The sequence below is a fragment of the Pygocentrus nattereri genome, chromosome 11 (genome assembly GCF_015220715.1).
Source record: "Pygocentrus nattereri isolate fPygNat1 chromosome 11, fPygNat1.pri, whole genome shotgun sequence".
Classification (NCBI taxonomy): domain Eukaryota; kingdom Metazoa; phylum Chordata; class Actinopteri; order Characiformes; family Serrasalmidae; genus Pygocentrus; species Pygocentrus nattereri.
In genome coordinates, this window is record NC_051221.1 from 30,682,682 (window position 1) to 30,705,282 (window position 22,601).

The 22,601-nt window shown below is 41.2% G+C and overlaps 1 protein-coding gene across 1 annotated transcript in view; it reads right to left on the minus strand.

The window, feature by feature from the left end:
* Window positions 1-22,601, minus strand: part of znf609a (zinc finger protein 609a) — a 108,365-nt gene that overhangs the window by 65,203 nt on the left and 20,561 nt on the right. Inside the window, exon 2 of the mRNA XM_017725267.2 lies at window positions 7,277-8,151. Coding sequence (XP_017580756.1) covers window positions 7,277-8,020 — 744 coding nt within the window. The 5' untranslated portion in view covers window positions 8,021-8,151. The remainder of the gene's footprint in view (window positions 1-7,276; window positions 8,152-22,601) is intronic.

Sequence of the window (22,601 nt, forward strand, 5' to 3'; positions counted from 1 at the left end):
TCCAGACTATAGGGGGAAAACCTTAGACAGCTACGCTATTTGGGAGCTTCTTCTAAACCTCTGTGATTAAACACACAGGTTGTCGATGCTCTTTACTAATGACCCCTTGGAATTTCTCTGACTGTGATGCATTGTAATGTAAATGGTCAGAAACGCATTCATATCACCGACCCCTATTTGCATGGCTCTTTAAAGTCAACCTGAAATCTTTCATAACATTGTTCGTTCATGTCTCTGGTCACTTTAAACTCGACCTTTGGCCGCTGAAACATTTTCTTAGTTTCATGTCAGTGTGTAATAAGTAATATCATTATATTTCACCTCCTTTGTCCACCCTCACTTATCATCGAGAGACGACTGAGCTCAGAGGCCATTCCAGGTGTTTCACTCAGAAATGCCTCACAGTGTGGAAGGAAAATGTGATTTCCCTTTCAACTTGATTTTGTTGAAAAACAAAGCAGTTACACCTCAGTGCAGTCAATACGGCAATATTTTACCGTTATCATGAAAAAGGTTATCTTGATAGACGATATGCTTTTGTGAGTATATCATCAATATCATTAGTACTCAAATGACAGTGACGCATAAAGTGTTTTGTGAAAATGTCATCAGCATCACGGTCCATTTTTTCATCCAGCCCTAGTTACAGTACATGTCAGTGCAGAAGACTTCAATTACTGCAGCTACTGGAACTGTATGAGCTTTCTTCTATTTATTAGGTAGACAAATGACTAGGGCTGTAGAATATGTAAATCGCGGGCTGATGCAGATCTCTGATATGTTGTACGCATGGATGGTTGATGCCGAAGTTTATTCTGGTAGATAAATATCTATGTTTATTAAGATGTTGAAATTGGGACCTGCATTAGCACTAAAGAGAAAATTATTTCCAGAAGATTAAAAACTCTAAATTTTAGCACAGTTTCCCAGCAAAACGTCCTGCCATTCCAGAATCCAATAAATACAATAAAGATCGGTTTGGAATACTGGTCAGATCCAAACATTTGTCCGATGGCAATACATTTCTTTTTACCTGCAGAAATCGATATAACTCCGATATCATTGTGAATCCCTACAAAAGCATCTCCCAGAGCATGAGGCATTAGCCCCAAAGGAGTAAATCTAGCAATGTCATGTCAAACAACACTAGAGTTTTACCATGATGGAAAGCTAAGATGTTTTCATCATTAAAGAGAGAGAGAGACCGCAGACACCAGTGGGGATCAAGCAGCATGTATTGGGTCTAACTGTTTCCAGAAACTGGCGGTGAAAGAACGTCATACTTCCAATATGCAATGACGCATCTTTTCAATCATCCATTACTCTGTAACGAATGCAAGGTGATGTTAATTCAAACCTACCAGCTATTTCTAGCTTTCTAGCAGACTGAACACTGTTCCTGAGGAAGAAGCAAGGTTCTCTTATTTGAAAAGGCAGTTTGAGAATCTAGTCACTTGGCTATTCTTTTGCATGTATGAATAGGGCACAAATGACTCGTTTTATACTCCTTCATGAAAGCTCTGCCAACTGGCCAGCTAGCTTGTTCTGATTTATTTGTGTACAAATTGTTAACCACATTATTACACAAGCCCAACTCGCATTTGCGAATCTAGATCCCAGTCATGATTTGTCAGCAACAAACAAAACACAGAACATACTAATCTCTTACTTTGTTAGCATTTGACTTTGAAGAGTCTCAAAACAGAATATTGGCTCAAACCGCTTTTCCATTTGGGTTTTTTCAAAAACCACAAAAGCAGTCGCTTAACGAGGCTTTTTCCTTCTCTTTTTTTTTGAAAGCCTTCATGAAATACCTCTGTGCTATCCAAAGCACAATAATGCTCAGATGAGATGGCACTGATGGAGACGGTAATGCAGAGGGGAGAAAGAGAAAGGAAAACTTGGCAGCTGAAAAGCCTGAAAACTTGGCTAATACAGCACTATCCATCCATGTTCTCAATTATCCACCAGCTCATTTCAAAGGAAGTCACTACCACTTAACTTTGAGAACTGCACGCACTTCAATGGCTCCTATTCAGAATGGAGCTAAGCCTGCAACCACAATGGATGCTTGTTTACTCCCTGGAAATCCAGCAGCATTAGTTTGTAATCTGTGAGCAAGAGTGCAGCACTGAATAAGACAAATGGAAATGCCCTGCTCCGACTCCAATACATGCTTATAAGACATCGTACTTTCACGTCTTTAGACCTCTTGTTAATCATTTTTCCTCTCAAGTATGGAAGATTCTAATTATAGCAGTATCTGCTAACATTAGTGCTATATAATTACTTTAATCAACTGGAGTTCACAACCCAGCTGGACCTGCTCTGCTGGACTGCTTACATAATTCCACTCCAGTTCTTGGGTTTCTTCAGTTTACTTACTCCAAGTGACTTCACTCCAACATTTGCTTAAGTGGAGCTGTGAAGCAATAAGGCATCATTTCCCAAACCAAATACTCGCCTGTTAAAGGAAGTGTTTTCCAACCTAATCGGCAGCATACAGCCTATTGCTATGGTCAATAATTTTGACATGTTGACCTTTATTTAGAACAGGGAGTGCACAATGACAGAGTCACATTGATAATGGTCGATAAGTGCTCAATGTGGTGTGTGTGGCAGTGGACAGATGTTTAGATTTGATGTATTAACTGTGTCTTGGAAAAACAATGTTTAAACAATGCTGAGCTACTGTGTTGAAATATATGTACTGCATTTATAATCCTAAAGAATGAAATGCTATTTTTCCACCATAATACTAGTCCAGATGGATCTGGTCTAAAATTCAAGATTTTTTTGTATGGGCAGGTATGTTAATGAAAAACGCTGGATATCAGCATCGGCTCACAATTCCCCATATTGGTGTATCCTTATTTAACACAGAGGGAAAAGCTCACTGACCTCTTTTAGCATAGTTACAGCAGAATGTGCTGGGAAGTCGCTGAATTTTGTCAGTAGACAGTTATTGTGGGATTTTATTTTTGAATAACACTCATTAATTCTTCTCGGCATTTGGAAAATAAGCTGAGTAAATTGTACCTTCAGAGATGGATCTAGTTTTCCCAGAGAGATGAGTGTGTTAATAAACTACCAGTATAATGCTGTAGTCAGGAATCTTTCACAGGCTCCTGACTCAAGGGACAAGGATACCATAAAACCTCAGTAAAAGCAAAAGTTACCACAACTGCTTCTTTCAGTCTCGCTACAGTGCTTGAAAGGTAGACAAGGCTAGATAAAGTTTTCTCATGTCCGTCTTTTGCAAAAACCTGTGTTTTTTGTAGCTTTAAATTCAAGTCGTATTTCAAAGGTTTTTTGTGGAATTCACCAAATGCCTAAATGCATTTTATTACACGTGATGGGTCAGAGAGTTTTCTGTTCTTATCCAAATATGGGGAAAATGTCAAAATCACTGTCCGTGGTATTCGACGATACAATAGAGATGCGGCAGACAGAGGCTGGGCTGACAACGCTGGATGTTCCTCCTTTATGAGAAAAACATTGGTCTGCAGACTCTTCATGATAAGGAGCAGCTGTCTCGGTGTGAACACCACAGTACCACCTAATTCATAGCTGTGCTCTGAGATAAGAACCAGAAGTCAATTCAATGAAATTAGTCTAAGTGAGAGTGCACCATTCTTGTGGATGTCTGGCAGAGAAAGCCAGCATGACACACATTCCAGTGGGGCCGGGCAAGGTTTGTGCAGGGAGAGAAAGCGGCCGTGCTGACAGCTTGCTCCACTCCGACTGCACCATGGGACGCGGAAACCATATACCGCTTTAGAGAGCTGAAAAGCAGGTCTCCTTCCCCTCCCTGTCACCCGATAGCATCCGCTCGCACCTCCAGGCCTGTTTGTTCGGGCTTTGACGAGGCAAGAGATTTCGCGTTTTGTTCCTGCTGCTGCTACTCCTCCTCCGATGCCCTGAACAAACCCCTCTGTGCTTGTTTAAGCTATGCGTCAGAACACAATAGCAGCAGTCAGAGGCAGCTGCGAATGGAGAGGACTGGTGGCGGAGTCTCGTGAGAATGGCTTTTTCCCATGGGGAACGGCTGAGCTTTCCTCTCTATCGGCCATTCACTTAAACCACTGGGAATGGCCATGCACAATGCCTTGAGCTCCTAGCTACTCTTGGCACTAAAACACAAGCAACCTACATTTAGGCTTTTGTGTCTTATGTTATTAGACAGCACAGTGTCAAGGCTTCTCAAACTACCCCAAGAGACATTCTAACAATGGTCAAAGCATCATTAAAAAAGTAGGAAACCCACATGCATATTCAAAGCTAAATATGGAACAAAAACATCAAGACAAAGCAAGGCAAAACACGACCACATCCTCATTCAAGGCAAGGATCATTTAGCAAAGGATCAACAGAAAAGAGCTAAAACCCTTTCTGAAGGCAGTGAATTTCTTTTTCCACTTTATTTGACTCACCACTGAAAATGAAACCGAGCAGAGGTCTAACAACATTACATTTCAGGGCCTCCCAAAGGAGAATGGGGTTGGCAGTGAGAAGCAGCATGTAGAGCAGCCTTCAGTTCTTGGCAAAGACAATATCACTTTAATAAACGTAACTACCAATGTGGAATCAACCCTCTTTACATTTCCATGTATGCATCTGGTAGATGCTCCTATCCAGAGTGACTTAGGCTTATGTAGTGTTAGGAGTCTTGCACAAGGACTCTTATCGTGGGGAACTGAATACCAAGTCTTCCACATAGTGCACGGTGTCACTACTACACTACACCAACCCATCCTTCTTGAGGAACATTAGTCAATGCAGCCACACAGGGCATAATACCCCAACAAGTAGCAGGGGGTGGGCTAATCAGATAGGAATTCATGTGTTTTGGATGTATAACCACCAGTGTAGGCCACGATGTATGTCCTGGCTGATAGATCCAGCCTTTACCATAAGTCATTAGTAGGGCTGGGTATTGGCAGCATCACAACATAAACACAACACCGAATACTACACACAACATAAGCATAAGCACAACATAGGCTTTTTTGAACAGGGTCGTAGTCAGCTGTTTTAATAGCTTGCAAATCTTCAGGATGGCCCCCAAGGTGTGTTCTGTTGTTAGAGTACTTTTACGTGTACATTGTAGTTGCTGCAGATGGCATGGCTTCCTTGCACTCCCCCATAAAGACGGAAATGCATCCAAAGCCAAACATAGATGCCCTGTGCAACAGTAGATTCATAAATACACAGCCATGACAGTACTGACTCATGAATGATCAAGAGAGTTCACTACATTTCATGCTGTTATTTTTAAACACCCATAAATATAAAGGAGATCTTTCTGCAGACAGACCAGCGCAAAGACATGCTTTCAATAAAAGCCCTGCCAGCTACCTGTTGTGGTTGTCTTATTGCTGTACTTCACCAGAAACACAAAGGTTTTTTTTTTTGGTTTGGTTTTTTTAAATTTCACCTCTCCACTACTAGAGCAAGCTTGTTGACACTGCCAGATAATGTGACATGACATTGATGGACGGTCACGCTGCTGTTTGACTAAACCGCACACTGTGTAACACCTGCTTGCCGCACACCTCAGAATTCACTGCATTCTGCCAAAAGAACTCATTTGGGATTTTTCTGGAGCTAGACGGACTTAGTTCAGTACAGATGTTTCTCTTGTCATCTGAGTATTTTATGTTTTACACTGACGCTCGGCTCACATTCTTCAAACAAGCTCAATGCCAATTTTTTTTTTTACTGTCTGAAAAGTGAAGCGATGAGAAGCTGATCATTATGTTCAACAGACACCCTTAGCCTCATGAGCATTAAACAATATCCAATTGGCTGGTAACTGCACCGATAAACGTAAAGACTACACTCAAAAAATCTGCAGCTGGGGCAAGATACCGGACACTGACCCTGGATCCTACTTTTGTCACCAAGGCTCACACTAACATGCGAGCTACAGTAATGACCGATTCTAAGCATAGCCCTAAATTCTAAATCTAGAAACTGTGAAGCTATAGACAAGATTACAAGGTAAATAATACTAAAAAGCTACAGCCTGCTGTGCTAACCACCACCATTAGGAAGGACACTAAGCTCTGCTTTGTGCTGGCAAATATGACAGCTCAGATCACAAACTCACAGCACATTTCAAACACTGCCTGTTAAGCAAATACATCTACAAATACAAACAGTATGAGCTCATTCTTGTGATAACACAAAATTCTCTCATTCAGAAGAAGCTAATTCAAGCTCCAATGCTGCAAGCCTTGTAACAGCAAGCCTGCTGTCTGTCCGTCAGTCCATTCTCCTAAATCCCTCTTGGCAATATAATCTGCGTCACTGAATGGAACATGAGACAGCCGTGGTAAGCATGCCTGTCTCTCTTTAAAATGGTTTGGTGCCACAGGGAAAGGCAATCAGCAGGGTGGCAGAGAAGAGTCTTAACTAGCCTCTCTAACAGAGCCCTTGAACTCTGCCAAGTCCTGTCTAACCTTTTTTGAGGAATACCCAAATAGTCTGTTCCTGTAGCAAGCTGTTTAGCTCTAGCAGTTACAATAACGTGGGGATTTCCTTTTTAATACATAACAATATTAGAGAGAATGAAAATTCAATCTGTCACTTCTGCTGTATGCTGGACTAATTAGATTAAATCAATTCAAGAGATTCAGAGCTTTGGTTTAAGGCTACTGATGTTCAAAGTGGACATGTTTCCCACTTCACCGAAAGTCTATGGCAAATTACATTGCATTGCCAATACGAGAAATCAGAGCTAGCCTGTGTCTATTTACTTTGCTTATGAACTCTTGGCAGCCATGACCAACATCACCAATAAACAGTGAAGAAGTCTTTGAGGAAACACAAATCACTACTAATTTCACAAGTGGATATTAGCATTTCATTTTACATACCAGATCCCAAAACAAACTATAGCTATACTGATGAATCTTTATTCTTTCATTTTGTAATCGTGTCCCATGATCACTCTGATTGACTAGAAGCAAAACAAATGACCACCACTCGTCTAGGAGGAGGGCAAATCCCACAGTAATACTGAATTGCTAGGTCTTAACCAAAGTCACTTGCTCATTACTAAGCTCCGGGAAAAAAGCACCAAAGCATGAAATTGTCTTAGGGGCAAATTCTGAACCAGTGAACATTCTACATCCAAATTCAGACTAAATTTTGAAACATTAAACTTGGTTTTTATTCGTGCCTCAAATACTCCATTTACTTAGGAGCTCCAGAGGAACACAGTCCTCAGCGTTGACACAAAACACAACAGCTCAGAAAACAGACTACTCACCTTCTCGCTTTTTACTTTCTTCATGTTCCTACAGTCGTTATTATCCATCTCCTCAGGTTCACTTTTAATAGACAGAGGCTGAACTATTCCAGCAGTATCGAGGGCAATATTCCCAATTTGTTCAGCACATGACAAGTCTGTGTTTTGTCTCCCCTCAAAGGGGGTACTGCGGGACGGTCCTAAGGTTAGTACAGGAGCTGCTGTGTCCTTTTCTGTAGTCACATTTCCACTTGGTACTCCTTCATTTTTGTCCTTTTTGCTTTTGCCAGATCCCCCTTCCTTGTCCTTCTTTCCACTTGGAACGTTGCGGGAGGTCTTGCTGCTTTTATCTGCACCTTTGCCTGAGCTGGCTAATGCTGTGGAAGCTGCGACTGCAGCTGGCCCGGTACCCTCACTTGGGGTACGTCCCTGGGCCTCTTTCTTGGCTCCATCTGGAGTTGAGGACTTGCTAGTATCCTTTGAGTTTTTATTACGTTTAGATTTCGACTTACCATCCTTGCCCTGAGCAGGAACTGGGCTTACGAATTTGATATTTTCTGGTAAAGCTGCTACTGCGCTAGGAGGTGCTGCCATTCCGCCTCCGTCCTTAGTGGCAGACATCTCGAGCTTGTCCTTCTCTAGGTCAGCGTCAAGGTCAATGATCAGATTGCCAACACCAATGTCCCATTCATCTCCGCTGTCATAAGTGTCCACCGCATTCGAGTCCACACCTTTCCCGCCTGCAGTGCCACTACTTAGGGACATCTTATTGCCAACGGCCCAAGCGTGCCACAGGGTGGTCTGACCTTCTCAGACGACTGGGGCAGTGAGGATTGCCGTTACAGTAGCCTCAGGGTTGTCTTGGTTTCCCCTTCCCAAAAGCCCACATTTTTGCCCTGGAAACAAAAACAAACAAAAGAAAGCTTAGTAACAGCACAGGTTTTATATTGGCTTAGTTTAACAAAATAAAACTGAGTACGAACAGCTAACCGATTAAAAGAAACAACAACGAAATGAAGCTGAATCTACACGTAATTTGGATATCAGAAGTTTTATTTCTTACTGGTAGATTTTTGTAACTTTTGTTAGTTGCCATGCATGTCTGAACATTAAAAAGGTCTGCATTAAAATTCAGCTATAGACATCAATCATTAGGAAGCTTTCAGGCAAACAAGAGAATATTACAGTTATTGCACATTGTAGTGAGTTATTACACTTAATTGTCAGACTACTAGTAAACAAAAATTATATGTAAACACTGTACTACACAAGTCTGGAGAGCCCATGAGGAAGTTGTAATTTTGTGGATTGCTACCTGGAGAAAACAAGTTAATAATTTTGTTATCTCAAAATAACAAAGCTGTCATCTTAAAATAATGAGTTAATTATCTTTAATTGATGAGTTAAAGATCACAGGTAAATTAACTTCAAGACAAAAATCCTGAAAATTATAACAGCTCATGGCCTCTCCAGACATCCGTACTACAGCTCTTATGGGATGCATTTACAAGGGAGTTGCCACAAAATCCAGCAACTGTCCAACTGTTTAGAATGTAATCTACACCTCTTTTCTGCCAATGTAAGAAATTAAACTGCTTTTTATATGCAAATGAAGAGAGCAGATTTTATTTGCAGGGGTCCTGCGATTTCAATGAACACCAGTGAGATCCATGTCTACAGCTTTTATAGGTCTGACTGTACAAGTTGCTTTCTGTAATTCCCTACAAGTCTCAGTAACAGTAGTCCTGCTCAAAACCACCTCTCACACATGCAATAACAAAACTCGCTAATAGATGTGGCTCTGTGCTGTGTTATTACACAGCGTTTCATAACACTGATATGTAGCTATATCCAGGCTATGGTGTTTCAGTCTGGACTATGCAAATAGCCCAGCCAGATCAAATCAAACTACACAACCCCCTCCAGTAAAACAAATCCAAATTGCTGTAGGAGAACTTTAGGTAAGGGAAGCATCCTGAACAATCTTAAAAGAGATCTATTGTAGACTGACGACAACACTAATCTGATCGCAGCTTGCAGACAGAATTGAGCAGCTACCATCTCCTCCAAGCACACTGTGGCACTCAATGACCCAAGCTTCAGCCCCAGCAGTGCTACTCACAAACCATGACTAAACAACTGAACGACGACAGTGCTCATCATTTCAGATGAAGCACTGATCCTTGTCCTCCCTGACTGGGAGGACTTGTTCCGTCATTTATTGTTTAATATAATAACATTGTTGTGCATTCCCTATTCAAAAAACACAGAACAGAGTCTCAAACTCAAAATCAATTTAAACTCGTCAGCAGCAGCTACTGTCTGGCAGCATGTGAGCTGTTCTACTGATAAGAGATAACCTGATAACATTCCACCAATATCCAACACCTAGCTGCCAACGGAGCTGGCTCTTCCAGGTGCATCAGCAGAGATGAAGTTATTAAATCTGAGTAAAAGCAGATTTGCAAATACTTGCCTAAATTTGAAAGAGAAAGCCAAACATTTGTTTAATTGGCAAATCTGTTGAAGAACAATCAAACGTGCTGCCAACAGCTCGTTCCGCTAGTGACACATTGAGAGTTCAAACTAACAAAACAGATATTTCATTGTGAAAAATAGCCGGTTGAGATTGTTCTCAGCAATCATGCAACTGTGCTTACAGCTGAGACAATTATGGTGAGCCTTCGGTGAGCCTAAGGGTAATTGCCTTCATCACAGTAAGAGCATTCATTCACTCACACTGAGCTATGACAGGCAAATAAAAGAAGGAAATAGGACAGAGCCGTTTCATGACTACAAAACAAAGTCTTCTCCGAGGAAGATTAGAAGCCACCATGTATTTAGAAAAGTTCTCAGAATTACTGGCAGACCACAGCAAGATGAAGTGAGAACACTACATGATCCTGCAAGCGGTGACAAGCGCCATCAAATCCTCCTTTCCTCAGGCAATTTGACAGAATTACGTTTAATCAGAGGACGGCAAACCGATGATTCACTGTGAGAGTCTGCACATTCGGGCGAAAGGAGCATCAGATATTTCACTTCATTAAGACACCAAACAGGAGCGGGAGGTATGACTTCAATTTCATTACACTACACATCAAGCAGATCCGCTATTGATTTACACGCACTCGTCTATTAGGCTTTGTGTTTACAGTCATAAAACGTCTCTTTTCCATCCCCCTCTTATTTGTTAAACGCGATAACGTAAAAGACCTACTCAATCACTCAGACGTGTGAAAAGGTACAGTGGAAATAAAACGATTTCTTATGATTAACAGTGTAACCCAGTTAATGGAAATTTCCCTTCTGTTAAATGGGGAAAATGTATTCCCCATTTGTAAAACAGCCTTTCATTCGGATACAGACAAATTGCTCTGTATCAGACACGCGCTCGCCATTAGTTATAAACCGCCTCATCAATTAAAATGAGTAAAATTGATAAAAGATGAACACTTTATCTACTTTCAGCGTCAACTTCTCAACTTCTATTCTAGGCCGGGACTCAACAGTTAATGAATAAAACAAGCCTGGAAATGAATGCTGAATGTTATAGAAGGAGAGCTGTCATGCTTAATTGAATAATACTAAACAAAACATAACAATCCAAAATTCAATTCCAAGGAAGGACAATTAATCCATGAAAGCAAACTACACGCACAGTGATGGAAATGTTTTATATCATCATTGACACTATACGTTTCATCATTGACAGTTTGTCTTATTGCACAAAGACATTTGTAGGTTTAGGTTATTTGTTTACTCATAGTTGTAAATCTAGCATCTGCATAATTTGCAGTTCCATATTTATTCACACATGGACAAGATCTATTTGCACAGATTACATACACACAGATTAAAATAAATTTGTCAGCATCTATTAAGTTTCATGTTAGTATGCCTCTATTATGGTTTCTTTTCCTGGATTTCCTTTCCAATAAAAACATAAGTGCAAAAAAGGGAAGCAAAAGCTTTAACAGGCTCTTCCATTCAGGCCAGCCTGTCACATGAGACTCGCCCTGGACAATGAATGTTATTTTGGCTTAGACAGAGGGAGAGAGAGAGAAACCCCTAAAGAAAGTGTTTTTTAAAAAAACACTCAATTGCCAAACACAGCCCAAGGGCACAACTACTACAGCTCCTTTGAAAGAAGCCTTCATTCCCTTATTGACCGTGATATTGAATAAGCGATATCATTACCTTTTGAGGCACTTCCAACCGGTTCAACACCAGATCGCAAATCAATAGGGGGGTGCATAAAAAGCAGAACAACAAAATAATCTCATTTTAAAACTTCAGTTAACAGGCTCAGCAGAGGATACTGTTCCAGATACCTTTTAACTGCCTTTAAGGATGAGCGTGGCTTTCAGGATCCACAGCAATGTCAGAAACGAGTTTCATACAAACAGCACTTTAAGCTCAGTGTTCTTATCCTCACAGCAGCAGTCCAGGATTTCTAATGTAGGCTGATTATTCACATGAAAACATCTTACAGATGCCTTGCTGTACCAAACATGACCAACCTATCTCATCAGGAGCATCAAAACGGTCTGACTTGTTTATAAACAGCACAAAGTCAGAAGCTGTAGTTCCAAGATGCATCTTGACAGCAGACAGATGGTCAAAGATGAATGAAATAAGCTTGTTGGTCAAAGCAGAGCTCTTAGTTTAATAAAATCTTTTGTTGATCTCCCACATCGTATCCTCTACTGAACTAAACAGCTGAATATTAAGACTATGTAATACCTAAAACGCTACCCGAGACTCTCAAGTCTATTCAAAATTTTTTAGAAGCTATTGAAGAAGGAGGCCTACACCAAGCTGCATCTCAACTGTAAATTGTAAGTGATAACTGAAACTAATTATGCCAACCTTTAATCACGCCCTGTCTAGGAGACCTGCAGGGCACGGTGACTCATTAGTCACTATTAATAATGTCTCATAAATCCTGCTCTTGGAACAGGTTCTTGAATACATATGGCAGCAAACATACATCTAGTATGTTACTGCCAAACGGGGCCATAGAGAAACACACTAAGGGTGTAACATTTTCAATACATTATCAAAATAATGAAACAAAAAAGGAAATTTTAAACTGGTTCACTGATGCAGCCCATTCACGAGGGTCTCTAATTTGCCACCTTCCATGGATGCCAAAAGTATCAACAATCAAAACTAGGCATCTGGGTGCATTCAATCAAAATAAAGTGGGCAGAGAAGGGGAGGGGCTTATGCTATACACAGTGCCACAGTCAAATAACTGGGATTTTCTTCCCCTGTTGTTGCTTATAATCCAAAAAATTGCAAATCAAACTGTATTGAATCTCTAGCTTAGAATCAAAAATCGCATCAAAGCTGAAAATGTGTACCATTATCGTAGGCTCTGACTCTCGCTCGCCAGGAAATCGAAATGAAACAGCCAGCAATACCCTACAAACAGTGATTGCACGGACTTGTTCTGTTCCATTTGTGAAAATGTGTTAGCTGCTACATCACTGACTACCCACTAGGACAGAGCTCACACATGGAGAAACTAATTCCTATTTCCCCTTCTTCCAAGATTTGGCTCTGCTTCTGCAGAGATTGTAGAACTACGGCAAAAATATGTCTCCTCCGGCGCCACAGATCACTGCACACCCACAAACATCCCCTTCCCCGCTCCAGCAACACTTCAATGGCTCTGGAACAGGTTGTCCTCTTCATTACAGGCACACATAAACCCCAGCGTCTCAGTGTGCAAGCTACTGGTGCCCTTCCAGGGGCTGTAAATAACGGCTCTAAACTAATTTAGCTCTCCCTGCCACATGCCAGGGAGCGGTGGGAGAGCGCAGGGAGGAGAGTTAGCAGAGAAGCTGCTGAGCAGACTGCCTTCCTCTGCTCTTTGCTCCATCCCCCTCTCCACACCACACCACACGGGCCTAATTAACAGAGTCATCCATGGCGGACCGTGCCGCATGTAAAAACGTGAGCAGAACGAGAAAAGGGGAGAAAGATAAAAAAAAAAAAAAAACCCAAGCAGCTTTGCAAACACCTCGCAGAGATGAAAAGGCTAGCGATCAATACCTGTCTGCACCCTCTGACGATTTTCAAAAAGAAAAAGCTTGTCTATTTAAAAGAAAAAGAAAAATGATGCTGAAACGATAGCACCAAAAACTGAAATCAAGTGCCATTACACAAGAGGGTTGGCAACCCAGGCTGCGGAGAGCTTTCTCTCGCCTTCGCCATCTTCGCCGCCTTTCATACTTAATTCCCCCTTCGCTGCTAAGTAATTGACAATCTCTAATAAAGAATGAGTTTCAAAGGCTGCTGGCAGGGAGGGAAAGTGACAGCCTGCTCTGTGTAAATCAGCTCTCTCTGAAGAGCTCTGGCTGCGAGAGGAGGGAGCCTGAGAAACGTCCCCTCGCTTAGATTACACACTGCATCAGATGAAAGCGCCCGCCACTTGTGTTTTCATCTCTACCCTCCGGATTGCTCTCTCGCTCCCTCTCTCCCTCATACTGCTTTTGATTCACATCGAGTAGTAGAGAGATGTGGGAGTAGAGACGAGTGACAATGGAGGATTTATCTGGAGCTCATGCACTGAAATGATGACACACTGAGCAGCACGGATGGCCTCTTGCCTCCCGGTGCTTCCCACATCTCTGCGATTGAGGCATTGATTGCTCTGGTATTGACGTAGCTGAGCTCTCGTGCATTTTTCCCCCCCTCGCTTGGCAGATGAGCCTGGGAGCTGTGCCTGCATTTCTCAAGCACTGATTAGGGCAGGAAAGCAGCTCCCAAATGGCCATCCAGCTCAGCCTGCCAGCCTCATGACTCACAGCGATTCACCACCAGCCAATTCAAACAGAGCCTACCTCCAGCAGCCACATTAGCACCCATGAGGAGACATTCGATCTCAGCAAAGAAGAAGGGACGACGCAGCTGGCCAGGGCGAGCCTGATGGGATAGGGTTGCCCTATCGCACTACAAAGAGAAGGCGGCTGATACTCTAGCTGAGGCTGACCTACTGTGCTACCCTTCTCAGCAACAGCAGAGTACAGCTTTTCAACAGGGTTCTAACTGACAAATAAATGGCTGGCTTTCAAACATGTTTATTCACCTCCCAAACAATATGGAGTAGACATGTATTTTCAGCACTGGAACACTAATGGCATTGATAACCAACTGTGAGCCGCCTGAAAATTAGCTGGTTTAGCTATAACAAAAACACATCTGAGGGGAATAAAGTTTCATGCATTAAAAACAAGTGGATCTCATTTACTTGCTACTATATTTCAAAGAAAACTCTACTCCAAAATATTCCAGCAGCTACAGTTAGTTACAACAGGACCTTCACAGCATGCAGAGCATAAGACAAGTGTACAGGAACAGGGATGTGCATTCTGACCAATTTTGATGTTTGATTATCAGTATCAGTTCATGAACGGATAGCAGGCTAACTGCAGAGAAGGAAAACGTAACAACAAAAGGGAAAAAAAGACATCTTCCAAAATTAGTGCAGAACTGTAGGTTTACTTTTTAAAAGGTTAAAATTTGGAAACATGATATTCAATAATAGTCCAAAGAAATCAGCGAGTTTTTTGTCTGATGATGAGCTGACACTAAAGGGTAGCGTTGGATGCTGATGAGGACGTGACCCCTTCCATATATATTTTGCTCCACAGTGGTCTGTGCCAACATGTTACTCAGAGAAATGTACTGACTCTAGCCAACATCAGTTAGATTAGATGGCTTTAGTTATCAGAAAGCCACGCTCTCTCTCTAACATCATGCCCTCTGCAACATGCTCACATGCAGGCACTCGTGTTTTGTAGTAGACACACTCGCAACACTTTTACTGAGCTGGTAACCTGGATGTTTTCTCAGTCTTTCCGTATTGAAAAAGCAGCACCTGAATAGTGAATTTAGCATTTGAATACTGGCGTTTTAAATGGTTAACTGAATACTTGAGTATCCGAGTATCCCTGCATACATCTAGTGAAAAAATCCAGATAGTTGTAATGTGCACACAAACAGCACATATTCAACACGGCATAAACTACTGTTGTACCGTAGTGTGAAAGTCTTCATGTGGCATAGCTGTTAAAAGCACACCAGGGTTTACCACATGCAGTTTCTGTTTTGGTTTGTGCCAACAAAACAGAAATTAAATCCGAAAGCTTCTTAAAACATTTTAGCAATAATCCTTTTAAAATTAGTCTAAACAGAGCAGTATCAGCGCAGCATTATCTCAACAAAAACGTCAATAAGAGATTGTGCCAGCGATCACACACCCTAACATTTTTTAGCTGCCTGCACCAAAGCAGCCAGAGAAAATCCAATGTAACTAACATCTGCTTGCTCCACCTTAGCCTTTTATACAGCAGTGCATTAAAAGCCAATGCATGACAATGAATCAATTAAAAAAAATCAACATCATTAATATTATAAATGATCAAGCAACAATTAGTCAGTGGTCATATGGAGCTAGTACTGTATGTACCATAAGATCACTTGGTTGGTGACAAAGGGATGGTTATTCAAAGAATACACCCAAAAGTACCCAAAAATGACCAATTCCATTATTTTAGCCATTGCCTCATAGCTTGAAAGTATCTGCTTCACTCTTCCCGTCTCTGCTACCACTGAAATGGAGAGAATGGATCACCGACACTCAACGTTCTACTAGTATGCGTCGTCTATATGGTCCTCCAACAGGCAGGTTGCCGACCCACCAGAGGACTACTCTTATGTTCATCACTTTTCTAGTAGAACAACAGCAAGAAGCAATTTGATTGACTCAGTTTCATTATAATTAAGAAGCCAACTATGAGAAAGGAGAAAATGTGTACACCTCTGTGCAAGGAACATTAAGAGCTCAAGATTAGGCTAGTCTCCGTTTTCCCAGCAGCTTGCAAAGAGTGTTTCATCACCAGCGAGCTGTCTTCACCCATGATTTCTCCTCATCATCATCATCATCAGTAAACCACTGCTTTACTGATTATGGGTGGCTCCTGTACAGCACACCAGTGGTCAGAGCAGCGTAGATAGTGAGATGGTGACTTATGTACTGCGACCGGCCACTCCTCAGCCACCAGTGACGCACAGCCACTGACCACGCATTATTTGCCTGTGTAGCTCTGTATCAAAACGATAATTTTTAATAATAAGAGTTACAAGATGCAAAGGTTTGAACAGGTTCCCCATGCAGTGTCACTTGACCACACACTACAAGGTCATCATATACAACCAACTGTTTATCAGGAAATGCACTCTGCCTTCATAAAAACTGCAGTTGTGACATGTTAAAACTACAGATTTCAAATTCTTTGCAATTGCCACATGCATAGACTTTAAAATGTGATCTAGAACCGTATTCATAAAGCTTCTGAGAGTAGGAGTGTTGGTCTGGAATCTGTTCCCATCAGAAAGGCTACTGTAAAAACAGATAAATTCACACTACATCTGCACTCCTACTCTGAGAAGCTTTGTAAATTACTGGATCTGATTTTCAAGTCTTAATTTAAAATTTGGTCTTTTTTAACACCCCACAACATTTTACTGTTCCATATCTTCATAAATGTTTTGGAATTTTACCCAAAGTTTACTCCCAATTTAGTTATGTCCAATTCCCACCTGCTAGCAAAAACTCCCCCAACGCATTATGCTATCAAACTTAGAAAGTGAAGACTAGCATGTTCTTCCTGCAAGCCATATGAAGCCCACCATATCTATACAAACTATGAGTATAATTATGCTCTCGGATTTCCAACCACAGATGACTGCTGGGGACCAAACTCTGTGGTCCTTCCAACAACAGGGCCAACATTTAGACGGCCAGTTAGGAATACATTTCCATATATTTACTGATCAAATGGTTTAAACAAACAAACAGCTATGTGAAAATTTAGAACTGGTAACCAGGGGAATACCTTTTTTATGGATATCCTCAGCCAAACACTGAAAATGAAGAGCAGGTCAAGCTTTTGGAGCCATACGCACAAAAATAATTCTAAAGGTTTTATTACTATGTTTTCTAAAAGGTGAGCACTTCATGGAGAAGGACCTCAAGACCCCCTGCTAGCATAACAATTCATTTTGGCATAGATAAAAGATAAAAAAGGAAAGCTTGTTGATGACGCAGCCTCTAGAAGAGGAGTTAAGGGTTATCTCCACCTTAAGATTATTTCTAGCTCTGCAAAATACCAAATAGCTCAGACCCTCAATTACAGGAAGAGAACTTTTCTAACAAGCTATTTCAGAGTGGCTGCCTGGCGGTGAGAGGCTGGTTGTTCTATGTGGAGAGCCACACCGAGGCTCGCCTGTGTAATTGGATTGTGTGCTTGAGCTGCTGACTAAAATAGAAATTCACAGGGAGCTCCAAGTGATGGGAATCAAGACTCCTGAGAGGTCAGCCAGGCTCCATCTCAGCAAAATGTCAGGAGCAGGGGCCACTCGGAAAAGCAGCAGGACTTCAATTTGTAACGACACGCAACGTACCATTTCAAGGATATCCACTCCCCTTGCCCTCCAAACCCAGACTACCTGGCTTCTACCTGCTGCCAGGCTGTCGATTAAGTCAAGCTAGGTGAGCTTTTAGCACAAACAGACAATTGGAGAGCTGTGTGCTGAAGCATCACTCAGTGGCAGACCTTTACTTTGGCTACACTTGGCCAACCTTCCAATCAGCATTCTCTGTGTGAGCCCTGTGAGAGTGCTTTGATACTGCCCTCGTGCTCTCTGATAAGAAGAGAGGCAGAAACGAAGCATTTCCTACTTCTTTCATCTCCATTTCCATGATGCACATCTGAATAATGCAGGCCAGAAACCCGAGTCATATTTAATGCTGTTCACTGTGCAGCAGAGAGGCGAATGGGGAGGCTAGATGACAGAGCCCGCAGGACATGAATTCTCTGAGAGAGAGCAAGATAGGAGTTAGAGAGGTTTACAGCCTGTCACAGATCATTTCCAGCTCATTCAGAAAGAGAGTGAGGAGAGGTGTTTGAGGACCCACGGCCTTACATAAGCCAATACTTTCAGAAGCCAAAAAAGGTGCTAGATTGATTTCACAGACTTACAGAGCGAGTGGAAGATGTAGCTATACGTTCGATTTCTTTACATACCTCAGGTTTGAGCATATACAATTGCACACAAATGTTTGGGCACCCCTGGCCAAATTACAAAATTTGTTAAAGCAAAAAGAAGTAAATACAACCTCTAACCGTAAGTGTTCATCTACAGTACTTTATATCTGATTAACTAAAAAAGGAAGAAATGGTGGCATTAGCAAAAGTTTGGACATCCTACCAAGTCAGACCTTAGTAAGGTCTACTTAGTAGCTGGGAGTCCTTCTGTTCTAGTTTTAGGAATTTTAACCCACTATTACTTGCAAAATGCTTCTAGTTCTGTAATATTCTTGGGCTGTCTTGCATGCACACCATATATTCCTAAGATCTAACAATGACGTTGAAGTCAGGGGAATGTAAGGGTCATTCTAAAAGCTTCACCTTGCATTTCTTGAAGTTCATGATTCAAGGCATGTTTTGGCAACTTCTTGCTTGAGTCACATTTGTTTCCAGAATTTGCTGTTATTTTGTGGAATTCATTCTTCCTTCTTCCTGTGCCACTGCCTACTACGCATGCCAGAAGCATAACAGATCCACCCTCGTGATTAACAGTTACCAAGGAGTTCTTTTCATCAAATACTACACTTCTTTTCCCTCCAGACATACCTTTGGTGTGTTTCCCCAAATGCCTCTGGCTTATCCAGATGCTGTTTTACATACTTCAGAGAGTAAGAACTTGATAAAGCAGCATTAAGGTTTTCTTCTGATGAGTCCTTAATGCAGATCATTCTGTGCTTTGTCCTTTGTTGTAACATGGAGGATTTGCTTGGCTTTTCTGGTCAGCATACAAACGGTTCTACCCGTTAACAGCCTTTTGTCATTTCAGACAGTGGTATTTAAAACCAGTTCTCATCGATATACAGGCTAGACGTTGGACACATTCTACTGATTATGTGCTCTTTTGAATCCAGACCGATTTTTGACCCCAACTCTGAAGTCTTTGACATGCACTTCGCTTCAAACTCAGCTGACGCAATTATGAGAAATTTGCAGGCTGTTATTCTTTAATGCGGCTTATGTGCAGCTGAGCTTGCTGAAGACTGGCAGTCATGTGACTCATTGTCTCACAAGTTTGAGCACATTATGCCTCATTAACAAACGGTAACCTCAAGCAATAATGTAAATGTGTGCAACGTAAAACAGCAGGAGAGTACACTTAATTGAGAACAGAGTTCAAATACCTGTTCATACAGGACTAAAGGCACGAACACTGCAATATGTCAAATGTATTAAGCCACTCTGGGCAATTCTTTCTGCTAAAAACATACTGAGAGAGCGAGGGAGGGTAAAGATTCTGTACCTAAAATCCTCTTTCACCACCTTGTACAGCACCTCAGGCAATACAGAAGAAATGTGACTGAACAGTGGAACAGGCTGTTCACGTTTTTATTACAGTAAGTGTTCTGAATCTACCCGGCAACAACAAAGAACAAACAAGACGGAATTTTCAAAAAGCCTGAAAAAAATGAGATATACAATGTAAGCATATTGCCCAGCCAGATTGTGTACTTTATTTTACTTTAATTTCATCTCATCAAAAAGTAAAAAAAATCAAAATGATGTTTTCTTGGTTAAAACAAGCTAAATTTGGTTTATTTTTATAAATATCATCAATAACTAGAGCTTTAGTGCTTATGAAAATGTCAAGCATGATATTAATGTAGTATTTCCTCTTCAGATTTGGGGCATCAATAGTGACTTTGTTGAACAGTCACTTCTTGTACTGTTTTACTGAGAATGCAGATACAGATATCTTCCATTTTAGTACCAAACTGGATCTGCAATACAGATTTGGCTGCATTTATCAGAAATCAGATTTCCTGATGTTACTCTTGATGGCAATTATCAGGCAAAGTAAGTGGTAATTAAAATGAAAAGGAGGTATGAGTATGAGCAGCGATGACGAAGCCTGTGTCTAACAGTTTACTAGTCAAGCAATCTCACACTGTTAATGGCTTCTGCAGTAATTTCACCTTTCAGGTTTAAGTATGCGAGTGAGCACATTTGTGTTTTACTCAATTGTTCATTTAACTCTTTAGTGATGACTGCTTTGAGATTTTACTTTATGATGCTTAAAATAGTTAAGCTTTATGAGTCAATGAAAGCATTATACCATGTCTGTCTGTCATATTTAGAGTAGATTCTAAAGCTGTGCTCTTAAATAGTTCAAAATCAAATTCTCAGGCAACGCAAAGTTTAGAACACACACAAAAAAAGACAATTGTTACATTAGCTTGTGTAGGACAACCAAGGTCTGATCAAAAATATACACTCCTGCTGGTCTTTAACACAGCAGCTTCCAAACCTGCACCTCTTAAATCACAAGACTGTTTCCTTGGCACAGATTATTGATCAATTAAACACTTAAATGAAGTCAAAAGCAGCCAGACCTCAGCCCTTCAGGGGCTGGTTTCAGCCCCAGCTGATTTCCAAATGAGCGCAATTCAATAAATCATCTTTAATAGCTCGACCCATCCCCCATACGCCAGATGTTACTGCAGGGAACCCAACCCAAGGAGTGTTGCTCGAGCTGGAAAACGCCTGACATTTACAAGGTAGGTCACACCAAAGAGAGAAAGAGAAAGAAAGAGACAGAGAGACAGAGAGAGACTCGTATTCAACTGCGGTTGGAACTGGTGGAGTATCAGGCTCTGAAGATGACCACAAACACAAACCACAACCAAGTGCCCTCTGTTTTGACGGCAAAAACACATTTCAGCGCTCAATCTATGAATAACAGTGAAGACAAACAACCTTGAACAGGCTCGGATTAAGTACTGCAAATCAGTCTGAGAGGGAATATCAGCTGCACACCTGAATAAAGTCTCAAAGGTTTGGAATAAACAAGGCAACACCAAGTGCACGGACACACTCAGGACAGAATGCTGACCACTAGACTCTGCCATGTGACCATTACCATCAAGTGCAGGGCAACTTCTAGCACTGCGCGCACCAACACACCACATTTTAGTGTGTTTTCCCTCCTGATTCAGTAACACTACACTCATTTTTATCAAAAGCTCTTACACAGTGCAGCTTTTAGCTAAAGCATGCTAGCTATGAAGACATACAGTCGCTAACTTAATGTTGACAACATTGGAAACTGACATGCTAAAGGAATTGGCATAATGCTAGTGGTAGATACCCGATGAGTGAATGTTCCTTATGAGAGATTAAACTAAATATTGTTATATTGAAGGTGGCCACGAACAACCGCCATGTTCAGGATTTTAGAATTCCATATTTTTCAGACAGTAAGTGTACATGGACAGAAACCTTCCTGTAGCATCTAAAACTGGATTATAAAGTGTTCTGTTAACTATTTACCATCCCAGGACTATGTTAATAACCGCTAGCCTGGAGCTCTGCAGGGAACCTGAAGTCATTTCTTACTACCATTATGGAGTCTAAACTAACTGGATGCTGGCAAGAAAATTAAATGTATTCCCATCAACATTGCAAATGTTGTGTTATGTTGACTACATAAGATGTTGATAACCAATAATTCAGTATACAGTATATGGCACTGAATCACAATGCAGGTTAGACAGGTTGACCTTTGCTTGAGTACATTGTCTAACTGGACCTAATTGAATTTTAATTAAATACCCCTGTTCTAGACTTTTTAAACAATTGACATAAAAAGTTTACTAAAACATTTACTTTAAAGAAGATAAGGTTACAAAGGAGTTCAAAGAATACTAGCTGGGAACACTGCAGTGACTGGAAGAAGAAGAGGAGGAGGGTGATCAGTCTTGAAAAGCTACTAATGATCATTTCAGGCAGTGAAATCTGTAAAAAGCAGCAAGAGAAAATCTTTTGATACCAGCATACAAAAGGCATGAGAATTCCAGTTTAGCAAATTACCATTAGGACACATTTTTATAAATATAAAAAAAAAAACATTCAAGGCATGGCGTTAGTTAGTTATGCTCAAATCACTGCCCACTCCTGTCCTACACAGTACAAGCTTATAGGTCTTGAAAGCGTCAGTCTGTTTTGGAGTGAACCCAGAGTGAAGGATCCGTGTCGTGGACGAGAGCAAGGAGAGGAATGTCTTATATCAACAATGACAAGAGGGAAAACTTACAGGGCAGATAAAACGGCCCCCTTCACAGCTGTTATTTAGATAACTAATGCTCTGGGCCCCATTTGTCACAGCTGACTCATCTAAGCCAAGGTCTCCTAATATCAAGCTCCAATTAAACCAGAACGTTCAGAATTCTGCAAAATCAGTTTCT